Source organism: Arvicola amphibius, chromosome 3, assembly GCF_903992535.2.
Source record: "Arvicola amphibius chromosome 3, mArvAmp1.2, whole genome shotgun sequence".
Taxonomy (NCBI): Eukaryota; Metazoa; Chordata; class Mammalia; order Rodentia; family Cricetidae; genus Arvicola; species Arvicola amphibius.
The window spans coordinates 47,284,381-47,304,264 of NC_052049.1; the positions used below are offsets into that span (position 1 = coordinate 47,284,381).

Genomic DNA, 19,884 nt, shown 5'->3' on the forward strand with positions numbered 1-19,884 from the left:
GCTCTGGAGAGTTTGTGTATCATCAGTAGGCAAAGCAGATCCCTTGCTGTGGGCTTCAGTTCTTAGATAAATGGAGTAGTGGGAATTTTAGGGCCCCCTCCCTTCCTTCCACTCTTGGTGTGTGATGTTGGCTTTTGTACTTCTTATGGAAGTAAGTGGTATATTAGGGAATTATTGTGAATTCTGATCCTATGCCTGGTTTTAGGTAGATGAATTCTAATATCTTTAACCCACATGTTTGATTGGAGAGACTGCCTGGTTCTTTGTGGACATCTCTGATTCCAGCATCCCCTGGCAAGCAGATGGGATACCTTTGCATCTCCGTTTCTTTGCGCAGTTCTTTTGCCTGCCTCTCATCTGGTGTAGGATGGAGCTGACTAAAAGTGTGGCTGTTTAACTTCAGGGGTTTGGAAAGGAAAATAACTGACAACAGAGAGAAGAATTGTGATGTCCTGGTTATAGGTGGCAGAAACAACTTGAATTCGCCTAGGTAAAAAGATTTTACTTGAAACACACAAAACCTTAGAAAGAGTTGAAACAGCTTAGCCTCAGCGGGCAATGGCGAGGCTGTGTACTACTGACAGCTGAAACCAGGGGTTTTCTAAAGGTCCTTAGGACTTGCGAGCTCATCTTGATCTCTTCCTGCCGGGGTAGGCTTTACTTCTTGGGAACACAGGCAAAAAGCAGACACTTGAGTCCTTGAGATTGTTTTTCTGTTTCTTTTAAAGGCTGAATGTAGCTCAGGTCACTAAGGATGACTTTGACTTTGTGATCCTCCTGTTTCTACCTCCCAATTGCTGGGATTGTATGTGTCGCTGTATCCAGCTTGAATACTTCATACTGTTCCTCTCAGACAGGCTGGAAAGGGACTATGGCCGAGTTTGGTTGGGTCACACAGCCTCCTTGCACTAACCTGCTGTGGCTACATGGTATGACTTTTGTATAGAACGAGGAAAGAGTGTCTAGGAAAATAATGCTGAGGACAATATGCACTCTAAGTAGGCTACTTGAATTAATTGCAATTTCTCCTTTGTGTTTATATGGAGTCATCTGAGCAGGTGTAAGTTCAGGGTGCAATTTGAATAGCTTACGAGCTTCTGAGTAGGTTGGAATGTGTTTGTTGGCTTCTCTTATTGAGGCCGCCATGTTCCTCTGATCCCTTTCTGCCTCTTATTTTCTGATTTATTTAACTTTATTTTATGTGCATTGGTGTGAAGGTGTCAGATCCCTGGAACTGGATTTTCAGACAGTTGTGAGCTACCATGTGGGTGCTGGGAATTGAACCTGGGTCCTTGGGAAGAGCAATCAGTGCTCTTAACCACTGAGCCATCTCTCCAGACCCCTTTCTGGCTCTTTATGAGAGCAAACTCTATGTTCTAAGGGATCGAGAGTGACAGAGGAGGGACTACTTGGCTATGGCTGTTAGTGTTGAGTTGAGAAGGTCTAGCACCCTTGACTCCTCAGGGACAGAGTCATTCATGCTAGTTTTCCCATTCAAACCCCTTTACCAAGCCTGCAGTCTTAGACAGTTGTAACTATAGGAAAATGAGTATTAAATGCGTACTCACGTTCTGGATAAATACAACACCACAGGCTTGGGAAGAGTTTACACTTCTATGGTAAATATTTAAAAGTTCACTGTGAACATGTGCTTGAGATCGGTTCTTGTTTAATTTTTAATTTTTCCGAGGTATGTGCCACCACGCCTGGCCTTGAGATCAGTTTTTATTGCTGCATTATCTAATGAAGTGGCAATTGAAATTCAGAGCCGAGTTTCAGGTTCTCCCACTGTAGTTAAAGAATCTGTGACTAAGGGTCTCATGAGGATGGTGAAGACCTGAGAGGCAGGAGCTCTAGGGTGATAACCATGGTTGCTTGTTGTGGCGACAGATGGGCTTAGATGCTGCTCACTCAAGCTCTCTCTAGTGGAGGGCATCAAAATGACTTGGGTTTGAATTTTATAACTTAAATTTTTTGAGAGAATTTTTTTTTTGCCATGAAAGTCTAGAGTTGGGGCAGGATTTGTGCAGTCGTACCTTGTTGCCTGTGGTCATCCCAGAATAGCTTTCTGTGTCCTTGACTTCTAATGAGGCTTTTAATAGAATAGGTTAGTTCTCTAAACAAGGAAAATCAAAGTTCCATCCATAGTTAAGCTGGTGTAACAACGAAAGGCTAGCCAATATAATTATACCCAATAATTTTTAAAAACAGCTTCAAAGAAGTTTGTTTGACGTACAGTAAACTATACATATGCGCTGATGTGCCTTGATTTTATATGGGGGGTAATATCCTGATAAAATCATTGTACATCGAACTTATCATAAGTAAGACATATATTGAATACATCTATACCCAATACATTTCAGTTAGGACAGTAATCGTAACAGTAACAGCGTGGGTAAGAGTATCCAAGATGTCAGTACATAAATGTATCATTGCAGTGTGACTTAGTCCTATCTACCCTGCTACAACCTTTCAGTGAAAACAGATTTTTTTTTTTTTTTGAAGGCTTCCTATGTCACCTCCTGGCAGCAGGCAGAAGTCCATAGTGGGAGACAAATGAGCATGGCCATGCTGGAGTGACTAGGCATGACTGGTTATCAGCATCAGACAGCTGACAATACTTGAATAGCTTTTCCACTCTTGCTCAGTACAGCATTCTTGGCTCTACCATTGGTATACTAGATTCTCACTGTGGAAAAGGTGACATGGTGGTCATGGTCTCTGGTGGGACAGAAGTAGCAGCAGCCTCTCTGGCTTTCTGAACCACACGAGTGGAGCCGTGCAGTAGACCCTGACTGTTCCAGCTCCATTGTGAATGGAGAGAGGTTGGAGGATAAGAAAGGGCAGAAACATTCTTCGGGGATCCTGTTTCCGAGAGAGGTCTGCGGGAGGAGGAGGAAGAGTTTGTGTGAGAGCTAGAGAGTGCTTTAGTGGTTCTCTGAAAGCTGGAATTCCTAGATTTCCAGCACCAACAGCTAATGTTTCTAAGCTCAGCCACGTGGATAGGTGTAATGATCTAAACAGGGCATGGCTGTCTGTAGAACAGAGCATCTGTCCCACATCAGAGGCTCTCCCCCTTCTCGCGGCCATCAGAATCCCCCGGAAGGCTTGTTAGAGCAGTTTACTCTGCCCCACCCCCTGGTTTCCGACTTAGTGGGTTTGGAATGGGGTTGAGCATGATTTGAGAACACCTGCTCCCTGAAGTCTAGCCACAACGATTACATTGCAGGCCTGTTTAGCCTTTAGTTAGTGTAGGTGGAAGTCCTCTCTGCACCACGGCATACTATGTGTACTGTATTATAGTAAACTGAAGGGCACTGAAGGGTATTTGGAACATCAGGTGATGGCTGACTCAGGGATATTTCTGGCTTTTTAGCTCTCCTGCAAAAGAGCCATCGCCTAAGTGCCTCTGTATTAAGGTACAGCCTTCACCAGGATTTGTTTCCGCAGCAAGCAGCCATGGATTGAATAACCAATATGGTTCACTCAGTGAGAATAAGGTGGTTTCTCCACCTTGCCTGCTTCCAAACTTTTAATAACCCCTGGCTTGCTTGCTTCCAAAGCTCTGATAGCCCAGTGACTTAGAATTTGCCTTTGTTGATACGTGGGCAGTTTCTTTGGGCAACCTGCCAATACTGCTGAGCAAAGGCCTTGGTGTAGCTGAGCAACTTAGACCAATCCGTCATTCCAACTTGGTCTATGAACTCTTAATTCGTGGGATTGGTTCACATGGGAACATTTCAAACAAACCCAAAGTGGAAAAAAAAATAGGAAAAGAACTTTGAGAGGCATTCTGAGCTTTTTCAGGGGTGAGCATCTGCAGGTATAAAACACCAGGAAACGGGAAAAACAAGTTGGACCACTTACTGTTGAGACGTTGTAAGGATAGTCGCCCGTGAAGGTGGGTTGGGCCCGCTGTAAAACTGGAGATGGCCCTTTGAGATTAGCCTGCTTCTCTCTGTTCAGGGCTTTCTCTACGTCTCCTGCCAAGCAGGAAGAGAACCATCTGAGGGTGGATTTCTCACAATCACTAGTGACTAAATTCTGTGTAAAATTTACTGCTCTCCCAGAGTTAGACAAGTAGAGGTTTCACCTTGCAACTCATTAGTGCATAGCGATTTTACAGCCCTAAGAACGGGCTTCCTTTCTTTCGAGGATGGGCTGCGAGGATGGGCGAGAACGGATGGGCATCTCAAGCTGAGGTTGAGCTAGAAGGGAACAGCTTGTAGTGAGAAGGGACAAGGCTTGGATTCCACAGCAACCATTTCTCCTGTTTTGCTCTGAACAGGTTTAGTTCAGTTTCCTCCTAAGAAAATGTTGATATCCTATCTACTTGGGTGGTGCCAAATAAACCTGATTAGACTGCTTGGCACGTGAGAGACACTCAACAGATGAAGTTCCCTTTCCTCAGAAGTAGATGACTTCTGTGGCATTGCTAGACCGGCTGCATGTGGGTCCAGCCTGACTGTCCGCATGTGAGCTTGAGGTGAAGGCAGAGTCGAGAGGAAAATGGAGGATGGCTGTCTGTCATTGTGGCGTCGTACTCATCAGAAATAATTGGAGATTGACTTTGATGAGAAAAAGTGTTTTCCCCAACCTTTGAGCTCTTTATTGGCTCTGACTTTAGGGGTCCAGGGTGGATCTTGTTTCCAGCGAGGAAGGCAGAGACTGGGGAGCACTGTGCCTCTGCACTGTATTGCTCTGAAGCAAAGCCCTCAGCTTGTTTTCCTTCTGGTATTCCACAGGGTGCAGGATGTTTTCATTAACTCTAGGAGGGAGGGGGGGAGGGTTAAACCAAGTCACAAGGCTTTGTTTACAGGCAACATAATTGTCATCCTTCTAATGAGTATAATTAAATTTTGATTAAAATTTGTCCTCATTATACTTACTTCTTGTATGGCTCTTTGAAATAATATATTATCTTTTGACATTTCAGAACAGGTTCTTTTGCGGGGGGAGGTGGGGAGGCACAGGGTCTCACTGTACAGCCCTGGTTGTCAGGCTGGCTTTGAACTTGCAGATATCTAACTGCTCTGCCTCCCAAGTGCTTGTGATTAAAGGCGTGTCCCATTATGGCCAGATATAGTTCTTTTCCTATCGATGTACCTTGTGCTCCTCCAAAAATTAATTATTCCATTCTTTAAACTGGTTTGTGTGAGGTATGTTTTTTGAGATAAGCTTTTCCACTTAATCTCAAGAGTGAGTCTGCGGCAAGCATTCCTTGGTTGGCTGGATTCTGTGGGTGGATTTCCATTTTCTTTCTCTGATCTTTTTCATGCATGAAGACCCCAGAGTGGAGACTTGGCCAAGGGTTTGCCGCAGGCTGCTTTGGAGTGCATGGTTCAGGGCTTGCTGCAGGCTGCTGTGGAGTGCATGGGTTCAGGGCTTGCTGTAGGCTGCTGTGGGGAGGCAAGGCCAACATTTAGCCCCGAGAGTGATGACTCTTGAGCTTTGCTTCTCCTAAGACAGATCTTAATTTGTATTTTCGTTCTACTTTCTTTACCTCTCGTTCCCCAGGCAATCTTTTTATAGCAAGCTCTGAGCTTCTTTTTATTACATTTATTTATTTGTGTATCTGTGTGTGCATCTGGGGGTGCACTTGTGACGCAGCGTATGTGCGTAACTCAGAGGACAGTCTGTGGGAGTTGGTGTTCTCCTTCCTCCGTGTGAACTCAGGTTCATCTTGAAGGCCAGGCTCTGGGCCTCTGACTTGTGCAGACACTGGGCAGGGCTTGCAGACTCAACAGCAAGGCTGCACACATTACCATTTTTATTGGGTCTAGGTCCTTGGGGAAGTTATCCAATCCCCTGAGCCACAGCTTCCTCATTTCTGAGAGAGGTGTCACACATGTAGGACTGTGCCTAAGAAATAGTCTGCTGGTTGAGCATTGTTAGCAGTCCGGTCCTCGTCCGTAGCTTGTAAACAGGAGTTAGCGATAAGTGAGTGAGCCATTGGCGTGAGTAAGCGACTGCGTGGCAGTGAATAGGCGCTCTGACTGGAGGTTTACAGAGATGAGATAGATGTGGGGGGGATAGAGATTTGTACCTCACCCTGCAGGCCCCCAGGAGCTGCCTGCACTTGAACCAAGATTTGGATCAAATCTTGAGGGATTAGCAGGCAAAGAAAGGGGGAAGGGCATTCAGGACTAGGGCTCTGATAAAGTTCATGCTGGAGGGGCAAGGGAGGGGAGTGGATCCTGGAGAAATGAAGACGCGCTTTGAAGAAAAGGAAGCCTTTTCATAGTTCTCTAGAGGTCTCTAGAGTAAGGGCAGGCCCTTGACTTGGCAAAGCATTTGCCTGAGAGGGTGTTTTGTTCTGTTGTAAGAAATTCATTGGGAGCCAAGAATGGCTCCCACCCGGGCCTCCTGCGGTGGAATCTAAGTCCACTCCCTGGAAACCCACCTGCTGGCTTGGCTGTGGCCCTGAATTCCACTTTCAGAGGGAAATGATTCCATTCCTTTCTAACCCTGAGTAGGAAACGGTGAAGGAAGTCACTGAGTACTCCCATAGCAGAGAACACAAGGTAGGAGGGGCCCTATTGCAGAGACACACCCCATAGAGGTGGTGATAATAATTGCGAGGGTATAAAATAGCAGAATAATCCAAAAGCTCAATTGGCTCTAAAGGATTTTTTTTTCTTTCTTCCCCCTCCCTCCTCTCCCAAAATGGGTTTCTCTGTGTAGCCCTGGCTATCCTGGAACTTGCTTTGTAGACCAGGCTGGCCTTGAATTCACAGAGATCCACCTGCCTCTGTCTCCCAGTTCTGAGATTAAAGGCGTGTACAACCACCACCTGGCTTTCCCCCCATTTCATCATCATCATTATTATTGTTATTGTTATTGTTGTTGTTGTTGTTATTGATGTAATGATTTTATTTTTTCAAATATCTTTTTTGAATTTTTGAATTGTTTTTATTGAGCTATATATTTTTTCTTTGCTCCCCTGTCTTCCTCCCCCCTCCACTTCTACCCTCTACCATGATCCCCACACTCCCAGTTTACTCAGGAGATCTTGTCTTTTTCTACTTCCCATGTAGATTAGATCCATGTATGTCTCTCTTAGGGTCCTCATTGTTGTCTAGGTTCTCTGGGATTGTGAATTGTAGGCTGTTTTTTTCTTTGCTTTATATTTAAAAGCCACTTACGAGTGAGCTCATATGATATTTGTCTTTCTGGGTCTAGATTACCTCACTCAATATGATGTTTTCTAGATCCATTGGCCTGTTCCCCCATTTCTTTAACCCTTTCGATTATGAGTAAATGGTCTCTTGGGTTTTTTTTTCCCTAGGTTAAAAATGTGTCTGCAGGCACACAAGACATGCCTCCACCGCCATCTGACTATGCAGAGAGAGTGGACAGTCCGATGGCATACTCCTCCAATGGCAAAGTAGATGGCAGGCGGTCCTACCCAGAGTCTTTCTATAAGTCAACACCAATGTAAGTAGCACCTTAATTGGATAGCGTTTGTCTAGAGAGGAGTATTGGATTGGTTAATAAAGGAACTGCCTTGGCCTGTTGATAGGGCAGAACTTAGGCAGGCGGGGAAAACTAAATGGAATGCTGGGAGAAAGGAAGTGGAGTGAGGGAGAAGCCATGTAGCCCACAGGAGCCAGATGGAACTTTAGCCCGGTAAGCCATAGCCACATGGTGATACACAGATTAATAGAAATGGGTTAAATTAAGATGTAAGAGTTAGCCAGAGCTAATGGGTCAAGCAGTGATTTAATTAATACAGTTTCTGTGTGATTATTTTGGGGCTAAGCAGCCGGGAACCAACGAGCTGCTCCCGCCCCTTACAACAAATCGGTGCGACAACGTGGTGGACTAAATCCATGTAACACCTAGAAAAGCTTAAAAAGAAATCCTAGACGCATTATTTCGGAGCTGAGCAGCCGGAACAAGCGGCCTCCTCCAGCAGGCCTATTGCTTTGTGCCGTCCTTCTTTACACTGTTTGAATCACAAGGCCGAGAAGCGACAGGACCATTCTTTAAAAAGTACCTACTGGCACCAGGGAAGAGGGCCACAAACCCTGCTTCCTCTTACAGTGATCTTTGCTAGAGGCATAAGTGTTACTTGGAAATGCGGGATGCGGAGGATGAGACCCCCTTTCATCTGCTAATTATATTGAAAGGCCGGATATGTGGCTTTTCAGGAGGAATAGGGTTCTGTGCTCAGAATGAGTGTGGAAGTTAGCTGAGCAGAGGTGTGAGGCGACTTGGTTTTCTCCCTTTGCTCGTGATTATTGGGTCTCATAAACAGGAAAGGTTGCCCGTCGATTGGCTCTATTCACACACGTCTGCTAAACCAGAAAACATGATTTGAAGCCCAGAATTTTGGTTATTCGCCTGTTTTTCAACATTTAACAAAATACCCAAGGCAGAGTTTACTTTGTAAACCTCATAGTTGGGGAGGTAAGGACACTGGCACCTGCTTAGCCCTGGTGAGGGCCTCGTGGTGCAGATAACAGAATGGCAGGGGCACGAGAGAGAGTCACAGGTTGAGATGGACTTCGGTCCTCTTGAAAGGAGACACTCTTTTTCTTTTCTTTTTTTTTGTTAGAAGATCTATTTATTGTGTATACAGTATTCTGTCTACATGCATGCCTGCAGGCCAGAAGAAGGCACCAGATGGTTGTAAGTCACCATGTAAGACACTCTTATTGACCTTAAAAGCCTCCCAGTGGGCTCCACTGCTTCAGGGTCCACAGTGCAGCCCGACAGACATCACCATCTTAGGGACTGGCGTAACTAAACTCAGGACGGATATGCGGGGACCCCATCCGAACCATGGGGTGTAGAATGAAGCAGCGGGGCTGTGTCCCGCCACCCAGCTAGCTTTGCCCAAAATAATTACACGGAAACTGTATTCATTTAAATACTGCCTGGCCCCTGGCCCGTTATCTGTAGCTTCTAATTGATTGATTCTCTTATCTTGCTTTAACCCATATTTAGTAATTTATATAGCACCACGAGGGGTGCCTTACCAGGAGAGATCTTAACCTGCATCCATCTTGGAGAGGAGAAGCATGGCGACTCACTATGGCGACTGCCTGACGCGTCTCCCCCCTGCCTTCTACCCAGCATTCTGTTCTGTCTACTCCACCTACCTAATTTTCTGTCTCTTAAAGGGCCAAGGCAGTTTCTTTATTAATAATGAAACTAACACATAGACACTCCTCCATCAGTGGGGTCTCCTTTATGCTCTCCCTGTTGCTGGAATGGGTGAAGCCTCACAGTTCATCAGTGCTGTTTCCCCAGCATACCTCACTCCGTCTTGAAGTAACTAATAATTTAATATATATCACCATCTATTAGCTTAATCTGTAAAAAAAAAATATTTATTTTAGGAGTTATGGGAGAAATAGGGGGTGAATATAATCAAAATTTATTGCATGAAATTTTCAAAGAATAATTCTCTAATAATATTTTTAAAATATATTTTATTTTAAATTATCTGTGTGTTTGGGGGGGTGTGTGTGCACGTGAATGCAGGTACCAGTGAAGGCCAAGTGTCCAGTCCCCTGGAGCTGGAGTGACAGGTGATTGTGAGCTTTCTGATGTGGGTGCTGGGAACTTGACTTGGGCCGTCTGGAAGAGCGGCAAACACTCTTAACGGCCAAGCTACCTCTCTAGCCCTGGACATTGTTTCTTCTTCTTCACTAATAGCGTGTCATTAGAAAAGGTAGATTCTTGTAAATCTGTTTTCAGTCATTCGTACAGTACTGAGCTAAGTGCTCCTGGCTGGGAATACATCTTCATGTTCTCACAGAGTTTGCCAACAAAGGTGGGCAAAACGCGGAACAGTTACTCAGAGGCCACAACCGGAACAGCAAAGGCAGGTGAGGGGAGTGTGTGAGAACGAAGGATCAATTCCAAACTTACAAAAAATGACCCTGAGTGAGCTGGGCATGATGCCACACCACTTTAATCCCAGAGCTTTAATCTCAGCAGGCAGGTCTATGCGAGTTCAAGGCCAGCCTGGCCTATAGAGCGAGTTCCAGGACAGCCAGGGCTACACAGAGAAATCCTGTCTCCACCCCCCCCCCCCAAATCTAAAGCTTGTTTAAAACCTAAAGACTCTTTAAAAAGCCAGTCTCTCGACCGTGGGCTCGGGTAAAATAAACAATAAGTAAATACTTCCTCCCTCCCAGAAGGAAACACCAGGATACAGTCACAATGACATCAAAGCAATGTTCAGTATCTGGGATTCACTCACGATTTTCTGGGCTCCTCCAAGAGGCTTGGGCATTCTTCAGCTCTGCTCTGTTCTCTGCCACACACTCAGTTTGTCTTGTAAGCTTGGGCAGGCTCCACTCCAAGGCTACTGCTGTTCTTGTGGTCATCTCATGGCTGGTGTTTCCAAAATGCTGGGGTCTCTGCTGCAACTGGGCTATACATTTACCTCACCTAGGTGCTCTTTGTGTTGCTGAACCTCAGCTTCTCTGCATAATGCCTTCAGTCCCCCTCCTTTGACTGCTACCGAGGCTGTGTCTTCACCAGAGTCCTCTTCTGGCCTCTCACGGTGCCAAACCTTAACTGCTCCATGACATAGGTGATGCTTACACTGCCAAATTTGACTGCCAACATGAGCTACAACCATGGCCGCGTCTGGAACACAGCTTCTCTCTGCTTTCTGGAAACATTTCCCTGAAGATTTCACCTCAGTGATGCTGGTCTCTTCTTAAACACCACTCATTTCTCAGTTTCAGCTGACCAGCACTGATGATCCCAGTAAAACAAAGGTTTTACTTCAGTGGTTCTGGTCTCTTGCTAATCACTCCCGATTCTTCATCCCCAGCTGACCAGAACCCACAGATTCTTTACATGAATTTCCTGAATCTTTGCTTCCCTCTGAAACGTCACCAACCAGGTCTCTATCCTCTACCCTGCTCTAAACAACATTCTTATCTTCAGAGCTCCACTAGAACAGCTGACTGAGCTCTGAAATAAATGACCCAATCCTACCCAATACAATATGGTCAGGTCTGTCATAGCAATGCCCCATTATCCTAGTAACAACTTGTCTTAGTTAGGCTTACTATTGCTGTGGTGAGACACCATGACCAAAGCAACTTGGGGAGGACAGGGCTCATTTGACTTACACTTCTATATCATTGTTTACCAATGAAGGAAGTCAGGACAGGACTCATGCAGGGCAGGAACCGGGAGGCAGGAGCTGATGCAGAGGCCCTCAAATAGGCCAGCCATATTCAAAAAGGTTTTATTTGAAGCCTGGCATGGTGGTACATACCTGTAGTCCTAACCCTTGGGGAAGTGGAGGCAGGAGGATCAAGAGTTCAGGGTTATCCTTAGCAATGTTGTGAATTTGAGGCCAGGGCTGCAGGATACCCTGTCACGAAAACCAACTGAGCCCTTCAAAGCAAAGAGTGAGCATCAGCCAAGCCATCAGCCAAGCCTTGTTTTACCGCCCCAAAGCAACAAAGCGCACGCCGTAGCTGGTGTTGCGGTAGCGTGTCGGAGAGCTTGTCAGTCATTGACACCCATGGAAGCATAGCATTGACACAACACAGCTACATTGGCTGGATAGATTTTGACAGAAGAAATAAATACCGCCACCTGCGTTCCCCCAACCGCACACCCATCCCCCCAAAGCTTTAGGGTCAGTAGAGCGTAAGTGTGGTTAGAATGCCAAGGCCCTGACAGTAGTCGTAAGTAGTAGTAAGTGGCCCTAGAAACCGGTCAGCCTGGGAGATAGAATCTCAGCTTCTGGATTCTGTAATTTGGAAGCAATTGAAAGGGGGAAAAGAAACAGCTTGATGGTTGTCTAACATTCATGAGGCCCCAGGTTCAATCCTGAGCATCAGCCACAAAGGGAAACAAGAAAAGAGTGAGAAAGGGGACAAAAGCTTCAGACCTTTTAAATAGTGGATTTGAATAGCCAGGTTGATATCTTAGAAAGCCTAGCCCTTCCTTTGTTCATTTCTGTTCTTGCTGTTTACAGAGCAAAGTAAAGCCGTTTCTGTTACTCAGAAGCAGTGTATGCTTGTCCCAACCCTTACTTTCTATTGCTGCATTGGGCTTTGTTTTCATGCTTGTGGCAGGAACATTGCATGCAATTTAAAATCTGATGTAACGTGAAATAATTACATTAGAAACATAATGAGTGTCCTAGTAAACCTCCTGTTGATTCTATGTGGCTTTAATATCAACACAGAGAGAGTTAAAAGAATACTTAATAAACGCATTCCTTTGAACTGCGGGGGTGTTTAGACAGGTCTCACTGTGTAGCCCACCCAGCATGGCCCAAAGAATCTCCTGCTTCAACCTCTTGAATGCTGGAGTGACAGGTATTTGTCACTCAAAAACCAGGAAGCATTTTAGTTTAAATATTATAGTTTTCCAAACTTTGATAATCTGTATGCAGTATCATAAAATTAATGTTGCAAAGAGCCATCTCCTTTGGATAAGCTGTATCTTTGTCCTCACACCGCATTCCAGGGACTGGAAGAACCTGTAGAAAGAATTGTACTCATTTTCCTAACAGCCTTTTGTAGAGTAAGTCTCTGGCACAGGCCAGATAAACACTTCTTGTTTGAACTTCCTAAAAGGAAGCATGAGATCCATTTTTCTTAGAAGCTTAAGCACGGATTCCCTCCCCCAATCAAAGCTTTAAAGCTACTTGTGTGTTAGAGAGTTCTGAATTAGTGCCAGACTGAATGCAGGAAGCCAGGCATCTGTGCTCAGCAGATGAGCTCCTCGGATGAGTGCCCCCGAGGGTGGGTGTCTCACTGCCCTTTCCGGAGGGAGGTGGCAGAGTCAAAGTGTACTCATCGGTCTCTGAGAGTGGCCCGTGTTTCCACTAGGGTGCCCGAAGTGGCTCAGGAGCTTCCTCTGACCTCACCTGTGGATGACTTCAGGCAGCCTAGGTACAGCAGTAGTGGGAACCTAGAGACACCTTCAAAAAGGGCTCCCACAAAGGGACGAGCAGGAAAACCGAAGAGAACGGAGCCAGACCACTACGAGACGGACTACACGACAGGCGGCGAGTCCTGCGACGAGCTGGAGGAAGACTGGGTCAGGTAGGGCCTTTCTCCTCTCCTGGAGCCACCTAAGCGTCTGGTTATCTTTATCTGGGTGGTTATCGACCACGTAGGTTTAGGGTTGTTGCCTTTGAAACTGGGGTCATGTTGCCATCTCATTTTTTGCCCCCAAGACCTGGAAACAGTTTTGGGGTTGCGTTTTTTCTTTGATGCCCTTTTATAAAACGGAAGCGGAGGGGTCTATTTGGCTGTACCCATGTTTCTCTCACACATACGCCCCCCCCCCCCCCCCCGAATTGGCTCTTCTCCCAGTAGACACTCAAGGAAGGCTTTCAAAGAAATAAAACTTGGGTTTAGGGAAACTGTGTCGGACTGATTATAAAATTTCCAAGTCACACAGGCTTTCCTTCAAGTTACACTTTCATGGTGAGTCCCTGAGTTTCTTTTAAAGTTTAACCCAAAGAACTCTTGTGACAGTTTCGTAAGCAGTTAAGGAAACAGTTTAGTGTTGCACCAAAGTTATTGTGTTAGTCTTGTGTTAGTCTACCGTCACCAAACACACACAGGTGTGATGTGTGTTATGTAGCCTTTTCCTGTTAGGTGTCTGACACTAGAACAGACGTCTGACATTTTTTTTTTCTTGAGACAGGGTTTCCTGTGTAGCCTTGAGTGTCCTAGAACTTAATCTGTAGACCAGGCTGGTCTGAACTCAGAGATCCGCCTGCCTCTACTTCCCGAGTGCTGGGATTAAAGGCGTGCACCACCACCGCCCCGCTCATCAGAAATGTTTGCACCATGAATGTTGGTTCTTAAACCTTGCTTCTCAAGGTGTTAGAAGTGTGCATAGCTTGACATCTTTTACTTATGATTTTCATATTTTGCATTCTTTGCTCACAAGAGTCCTTTTGACTGGTTTACTCATCTATCTGTGAAGTATTTATTGGTCTAACTTGTATAATGGAGCATCTAACTGAAAACTCTGAGAAATCTCAAGTTTCTGATTCCTTTTAATTAAAAGATAAAATTTTTCTGTCTGTCAAATGAAGACATTTTACTGACTGTTAGAGCTGAAGTTTAAGTCCCATATTCCGTGAAGCTTCATCTTCCTGTGAAATAATTCCAAGTATTTTCCATGTGGATGTTTTGATGTGTCAGCTTCCTATACAAGGAATAGCTACAGAGATACAGAATCCATCTTAGAGATTGCTTATTACATTTTCTTTATCTGGATGGGGCACTGTGTGTGTGTGCATGTACGTGTATGTGCATGCATGTGTGTGTGTGTGTATGTGTGTGTGCATGTGCGTGTGTGTGTACGTGTATGTGCGCATGTGTCTGCGTATGTGTGTATGTGCGTGTGTGTGTGCATGTGTCTGTGTGTCTGTGTGTGTGTGCATGTGTCTGTGTGTGTGCATGTGTCTGTGTGTGTGTGCATGTGTCTGTGTGTGTGCATGTGTCTGTGTGTGTGTGTGTAGGTCAGAGGACAATTTGAGGGAGTCTCAATCACTTACTCCTCTCCTTACACCAAGCACTTCTACCCAGAGAGCCATCTTCCTGGCTTCAGAATTCCAGCATTAATTCATCATATTTTCATGATTTGCCAGATTATTTATGCAATGAACATGTTTTCACAGGTTTTTTTTTGTTTGTTTCTTTCTGTTTGGTTTTGCTTTTTTAATGCTGGAGATTGAACCTAGGATGTTACACACACTAAACACACACTTTAGTGCTGAGCTACGCCTCCAGCTTCTGTGTGTACATTTTTAATGCATACTTTCCTAATGGCAGAACAAGATAAGCTGTTTCCACTTGGGAAAAATACGACCAAAAATAAACAAATAAGCTGGGCTGAAGATGGTAGGTGGTGGCAGGAAAGAGCCACTCCCAGCCAGCTGTTCTGCAGTGCTTGAGCATTTGTGTTAAGACTTTAAACCCAAGTGTTCTATTACCCTGTAGCACCCTTAGTGAGAATTAGCGCATTCTTATTGACAGGGAGCCTTAGATTTCATGACTTTCGCCTTTATTTGTAAAGACATGAGGAGTGTTTATTTAAAGCGAATGATAATATAAAAAGTATGATTATTCTTTTTGTGTGATAGTGGAGTTTGAACTCAGAACCTTGTGCGTGGTGTATGCAAATGGTCTGCCACTGAGCTGTATCTTTAGGTCTGAAGTCATTCCAGACGGTTTATCCAGAACGTTTAGCAAGAGAGCACCGCCCTGTGACCAAATGATGTTCTCCTTTGCAGGAGGACATCTCCTTGACAACCACTTAGCTACTTCAGACTAGGTGCCTGTGCAGCTGATGGGGTGACAGGTGCTATAGGCCGCACACCCGTACAGTCTCTGAATAGTTCTTCATAGAATTTAATTGTATGCCCCCTCTGTCTCCTAGGACACGACAGAAAACAAGAGGGCATGCTTCCATACTCCTTACCAGTGTGTTGCCTTTGAGGGAAGGCACCAGCTTTTTCTTTAGCCCTGAACCATCTCTCCAGACCCAACCACCCGCTTTTTGTGTGTGCACAAAGGGTGCTCATGTAACTGTGTCCTCCTCTGCTTCTCAGGGAATATCCACCCATCACTTCAGATCAACAAAGACAGCTCTACAAGAGAGACTTTGACTCAGGGCTCCAGGAGTACAAGAGTCTACAAGCTGAGCTGGACGAGGTCAATAAGGAGCTCTCCCGTCTAGACAGAGAGCTGGATGACTACAGAGAAGAGAGCGAGGAGTACATGGTAAAGACCACGCCTCATTTCTTTCCTCTGTCCTGTTGGTTTTGTTTTTACAGGCAGGGTCTCACGTACCTCAGGCTCCCCTCGCACTCACTGTGTAGCTGAGGACAACATTGAGTCTTCCCCTCCCAAGACTGGGATTTCAGACATGTGCCCCACCTTGCCTAGCTTCAGAACACACACGCACATGCACACATGATAAATAAATTGATTAAAAAGTTACAAAGCAACAATCTAGATACATAAATGTATCCCTTTCTATTAAAAAAAAAAACTGGCCAGCCTGGCGGTGGTGGCACACGCCTTTAATCCCAGCACTCGGGAGGCAGAGGCAGGCGGATCTCTGAGTTCGGGGCCAGCCTGGTCTACAAGAGCTAGTTCTAGGACAGGCTCTAGAAACTACAGGGAAACCCTGTCTCGAAAAACCAAAAAAAAAAAAAAAAAAAAACCTGGCCATATTAATTTTTTCTCTTTATAAATACAATTCATTTTTATTGCAAAAACCTCAATTCAAAATTGACTGCATAAAAGTATATCCCTTAGATGGGGCTTTTAATCCCAGCACTTGGGAGGAAAGGGCAAGATCTCTTTGAGTTTAGCCCTTCTAGTCTGCATACTGAGTTCTATGCTAGCCAGAGCTATATGGGGGGTGGGGGACCCCCTTAAATTTCTACCACATACTCCAGAAAAGCTTTGTTTTGAAGAGAATGCCAGGAGTGCAGGCAGGCAGACACAGTCCAAACAGTTAAGAGCACTGGCTTATCTTCCAGAGAACTGAGGTTCTATCTCCAGTACCCAGGGTATCTGATGCCCTCTTCTGGCCTACTTAGTGACCAGGCATAAGTGATGTGTGCAAACTTAGAATGCAGGCAAAGCACCTGTATGCAAAAATTTAAATTAAAATTAAGCTGGGTGTGGTAATGTACATCTTTAATCCCATCGCTGAGGAGGCAGAGGCAGGTGGATCTCTGTGAGTTCCGAGCCCAGCCTGGTTTACAAAGTGAGTTCAAGTACAGCCAAGGCTGTTATACAGAGAAACCCTGTCTTGAACTCCCCCACTCCTCCCCCAAAAAAATAAAAGAAAAGAGAAAGACAAGAAAGCATTATTAAGCAGGCACTGGAAGCATTCACCAAACATTGACTGGGAAAATTCCTTTAAGGCAGCCAGCTGAAGTTCCTGAAAGACTCCCAGGGCTGAGCTGCTGTCCTCTTGAGTTAGGCTCCAGCAGAAGAATAACAGCAGGGAGGTAACTTTGTCATAGTCTTACAGACATCCAGCAGAGACATTGGGAAGCCTCTTTAAAGCTGTTGTTTCTAACTGAGCTTTCTCTGCATCCATGAGCTTCCCAAGCTGAACTTCAGCTTCTGGGAGCCCCCGCAAACACTGTTACATCGTGGGATAAACAATAGTCGCCTCTGTTGGAACTGTTCACTCTCTAGCTCTTCTCAAGGACACGTTGTTGCTCTTGGGCTGTTTTGCTGTTTGCTTCCCTCATGGTCACACAGTCTGAGGCTGTTGAGTCCATTCCCTGATATGGGGTTTTGGAGGACACAGCACAAACACACTTGATCTGAAGGGGACGGGCAGCCCTGATTCTAGAGCCAGTTTCTCACTGAGCTCAAGCTTTATGTGATAGTTACCAATATAATTGTTCTGAATTGACCATGGGGATGTCTTTGGTTGCTCCCTATGTCCCTTTCCCATCATCCTTTGGGTTCTCATCTTTATGAGACAAGGTCTCATATGTTGCTGTTTAGCTCAGGTGAGCTTGAACTCCTGGCTTTTCTTTAATTTGTTTATTATGATACAGTGTTCTGTCTGCATGTATGCCTGCAGACCAGAAGAGGGCACCAGTTCTCATTACAGATGGTTGTGAGCCACCATGTGGCTGGGAATTGAACTCAGGACCTCTGGAAGAATAGTTAGTGCTCTTAACCTCTTAGCCATCTCTCCAGCCTCCTGGTCTTTTCTTTTGCTGATAGATAACGTGCTAGGCAAGCTCCCTGCTGGCTGGCACTGTTTATTTCCTACTTCTTTACACAGAAATGGTTTGTGGTTATTGTTTCGTATCAATAAGAAATGTCTTCTTTTATTGACACAGGATCTGGTTCTTTTTTTAATTAATTAATTTATTTATTATGTATATAACATTCTGTCTGTGTGTATGCCTGCAGGCCAGAAGAGGGCACCAGACCCCATTATAGATGGTTGTGAGCCACCATGTGGTAGCTGGGAATTGAACTCAGGACCTTTGGAAGAGCAGGCAATGCTCTTAACCTCTGAGCCATCTTCCAGCCCCCAGGATCTGGTTCTGTAGCATAGATTGACCTTGAACGCTGTATCCTCCTGCCTCCTACTTACTGGGATTTCAAGTTTGTGCCATCATGTTTGACTTCTTAAAATGTTTATGCATAAAAGTAGCTGTACAGTTTTCAATTTGATGATTCTGTCATAATTTAGTGAAGGGTATATAATGCTTTGAAAATGTGTGTTCCTATGCAGTGACTACAAATGCCAGAATATGAAACTGTTTTGCTAGAGAGTATGAATTTAAAACATTTCAATTGTCTGCCAGGATTTTACTGAGAACACTTCCACAGTAGTGTGCTGGGGGGCCATTTAACTGTCTTGAGCTTTAGTAAATAAACTTCCGCCATCACCCCGTATGCTGCTCGCAGCTTTGTTCTCATTGAGTTCTTCTTACAGTTCTCAGTTGAGATGATCTGCTTCTCAATTTTGAACTGTGTGCTGCTACTGTACTTTGATTTATATGTTGTCTTATAGCTTTTATCTGATATTTTGGTAAGCCTTTCTCAATTTATTCAACATGTATAAATCAGTTACTGTATATTTGATTATTTTGAAATGCTAAGATTAGAAAGATAAAATCCTATGTCCCTCTTGACAGAGAATTAAAATTCTCATCAGAAAAGTGCCATCTGAACGCAGTAGACAGAATGGCTGACACTATATTCACATTCTGTGTACAAACGACTGAGTAAATGCTCAGAGTGGGAATCGAGGCAGCCCAAGGCCTAGACAGTTTAGGGGAGGTTTCACTGAGCTGTGATTGTTAAGAACAGTGTAAAACTCGTGTGTGGGTTTTGCTTGCCCTTTTAGATACTTGGAAGGCCCACATTCTCAACAACTGAGCCGTCTCTCGGGTTCCAAAGAATGCTATTCTTTTTTTGTTTGTTTGGTTGGTTTTTTTGAGACAGGATTTCTCTTTGTAATAGCCCTGGCTGTCCTAGAGCTCACTCTGTAGACCAGGCTGGCCTCAAACTCACAGAGATCTGCCTGCCTCTGCCTTCTGAGTGCTGAAATTAAAGACGTGCACCACCACCGCCAGGCAAGAATGCTAGAGAAAATGCTTCAATAAACATTGTCTTTTTTTTCTCATTCATAGGCTGCCGCTGATGAATATAACAGACTAAAGGAAGTTAAAGTAGTAAGTATCTAATTTTAAGATTCTTTTTTATTTAATGTTTATTATAACGACTACACCATTCATGTATATATACACTGTTTATAGACAAAGCCCCTGCTATTTACATATGAGCATTATAACTGAGAAGTTGGAACATTAATTTTATTTGTTTGTAGCTACAGCTTATACTGATTTTCTAAAAACTTTTTTGAGACAAGGTTTCATTGGGTATCTGACTGGCCTGAAATTCAACTTTATGAACCAGGCTGGCTTTGAACTCACAGAAATCCACCTGCCTCTGCCTCCCGAGTGCTGGGATTAATGACATGCACCACCACTGCCCGGCCTGCCCACCTATTTTATTGTTAACAATCATTTGGTTCTTTAGTTTTGGAGTTTTACAAATAATCCAGCATCAATGTGCACATGTCTGGTAGGTGTCCAGTCAGTAAACTGTAGGTTCATTGGTCCTCTATGTGTCTGGGTTCAATGGATTCTGTCATGCAGTCTTTCCAAGTACATATGCTAGTTTACATCCCCACTGAGATTGCCCCTGCTCTGTCCTTGTGGACACTTGATGTTACCAGGCACCATTGACTTACAGTACGTTTTGTGTTCAAAAGACTTAATGCTAAAAGTTTTAATGTAGTTATAGAGCATAATGATTTTAAGTAAAGTGGGTTTTTTTTGTTGTTTTTTTTTCTCTCTCTCTCTGT

The 19,884-nt window shown here is 44.5% G+C and overlaps 1 protein-coding gene across 4 annotated transcripts in view; it reads left to right on the forward strand.

Annotated features, from left to right (window-relative positions):
• Ocln (occludin) overlaps positions 1 to 19,884 on the forward strand; it is a 48,521-nt gene that overhangs the window by 24,646 nt on the left and 3,991 nt on the right. For all 4 annotated transcript variants that reach the window (XM_038322482.1, XM_038322481.1, XM_038322484.1 and 1 more), the window contains exons 5-8: positions 7,292 to 7,440; positions 12,828 to 13,043; positions 15,572 to 15,743; positions 19,148 to 19,189. In XM_038322482.1, coding sequence (XP_038178410.1) covers positions 7,292 to 7,440; positions 12,828 to 13,043; positions 15,572 to 15,743; positions 19,148 to 19,189 — 579 coding nt within the window. The remainder of the gene's footprint in view (positions 1 to 7,291; positions 7,441 to 12,827; positions 13,044 to 15,571; positions 15,744 to 19,147; positions 19,190 to 19,884) is intronic.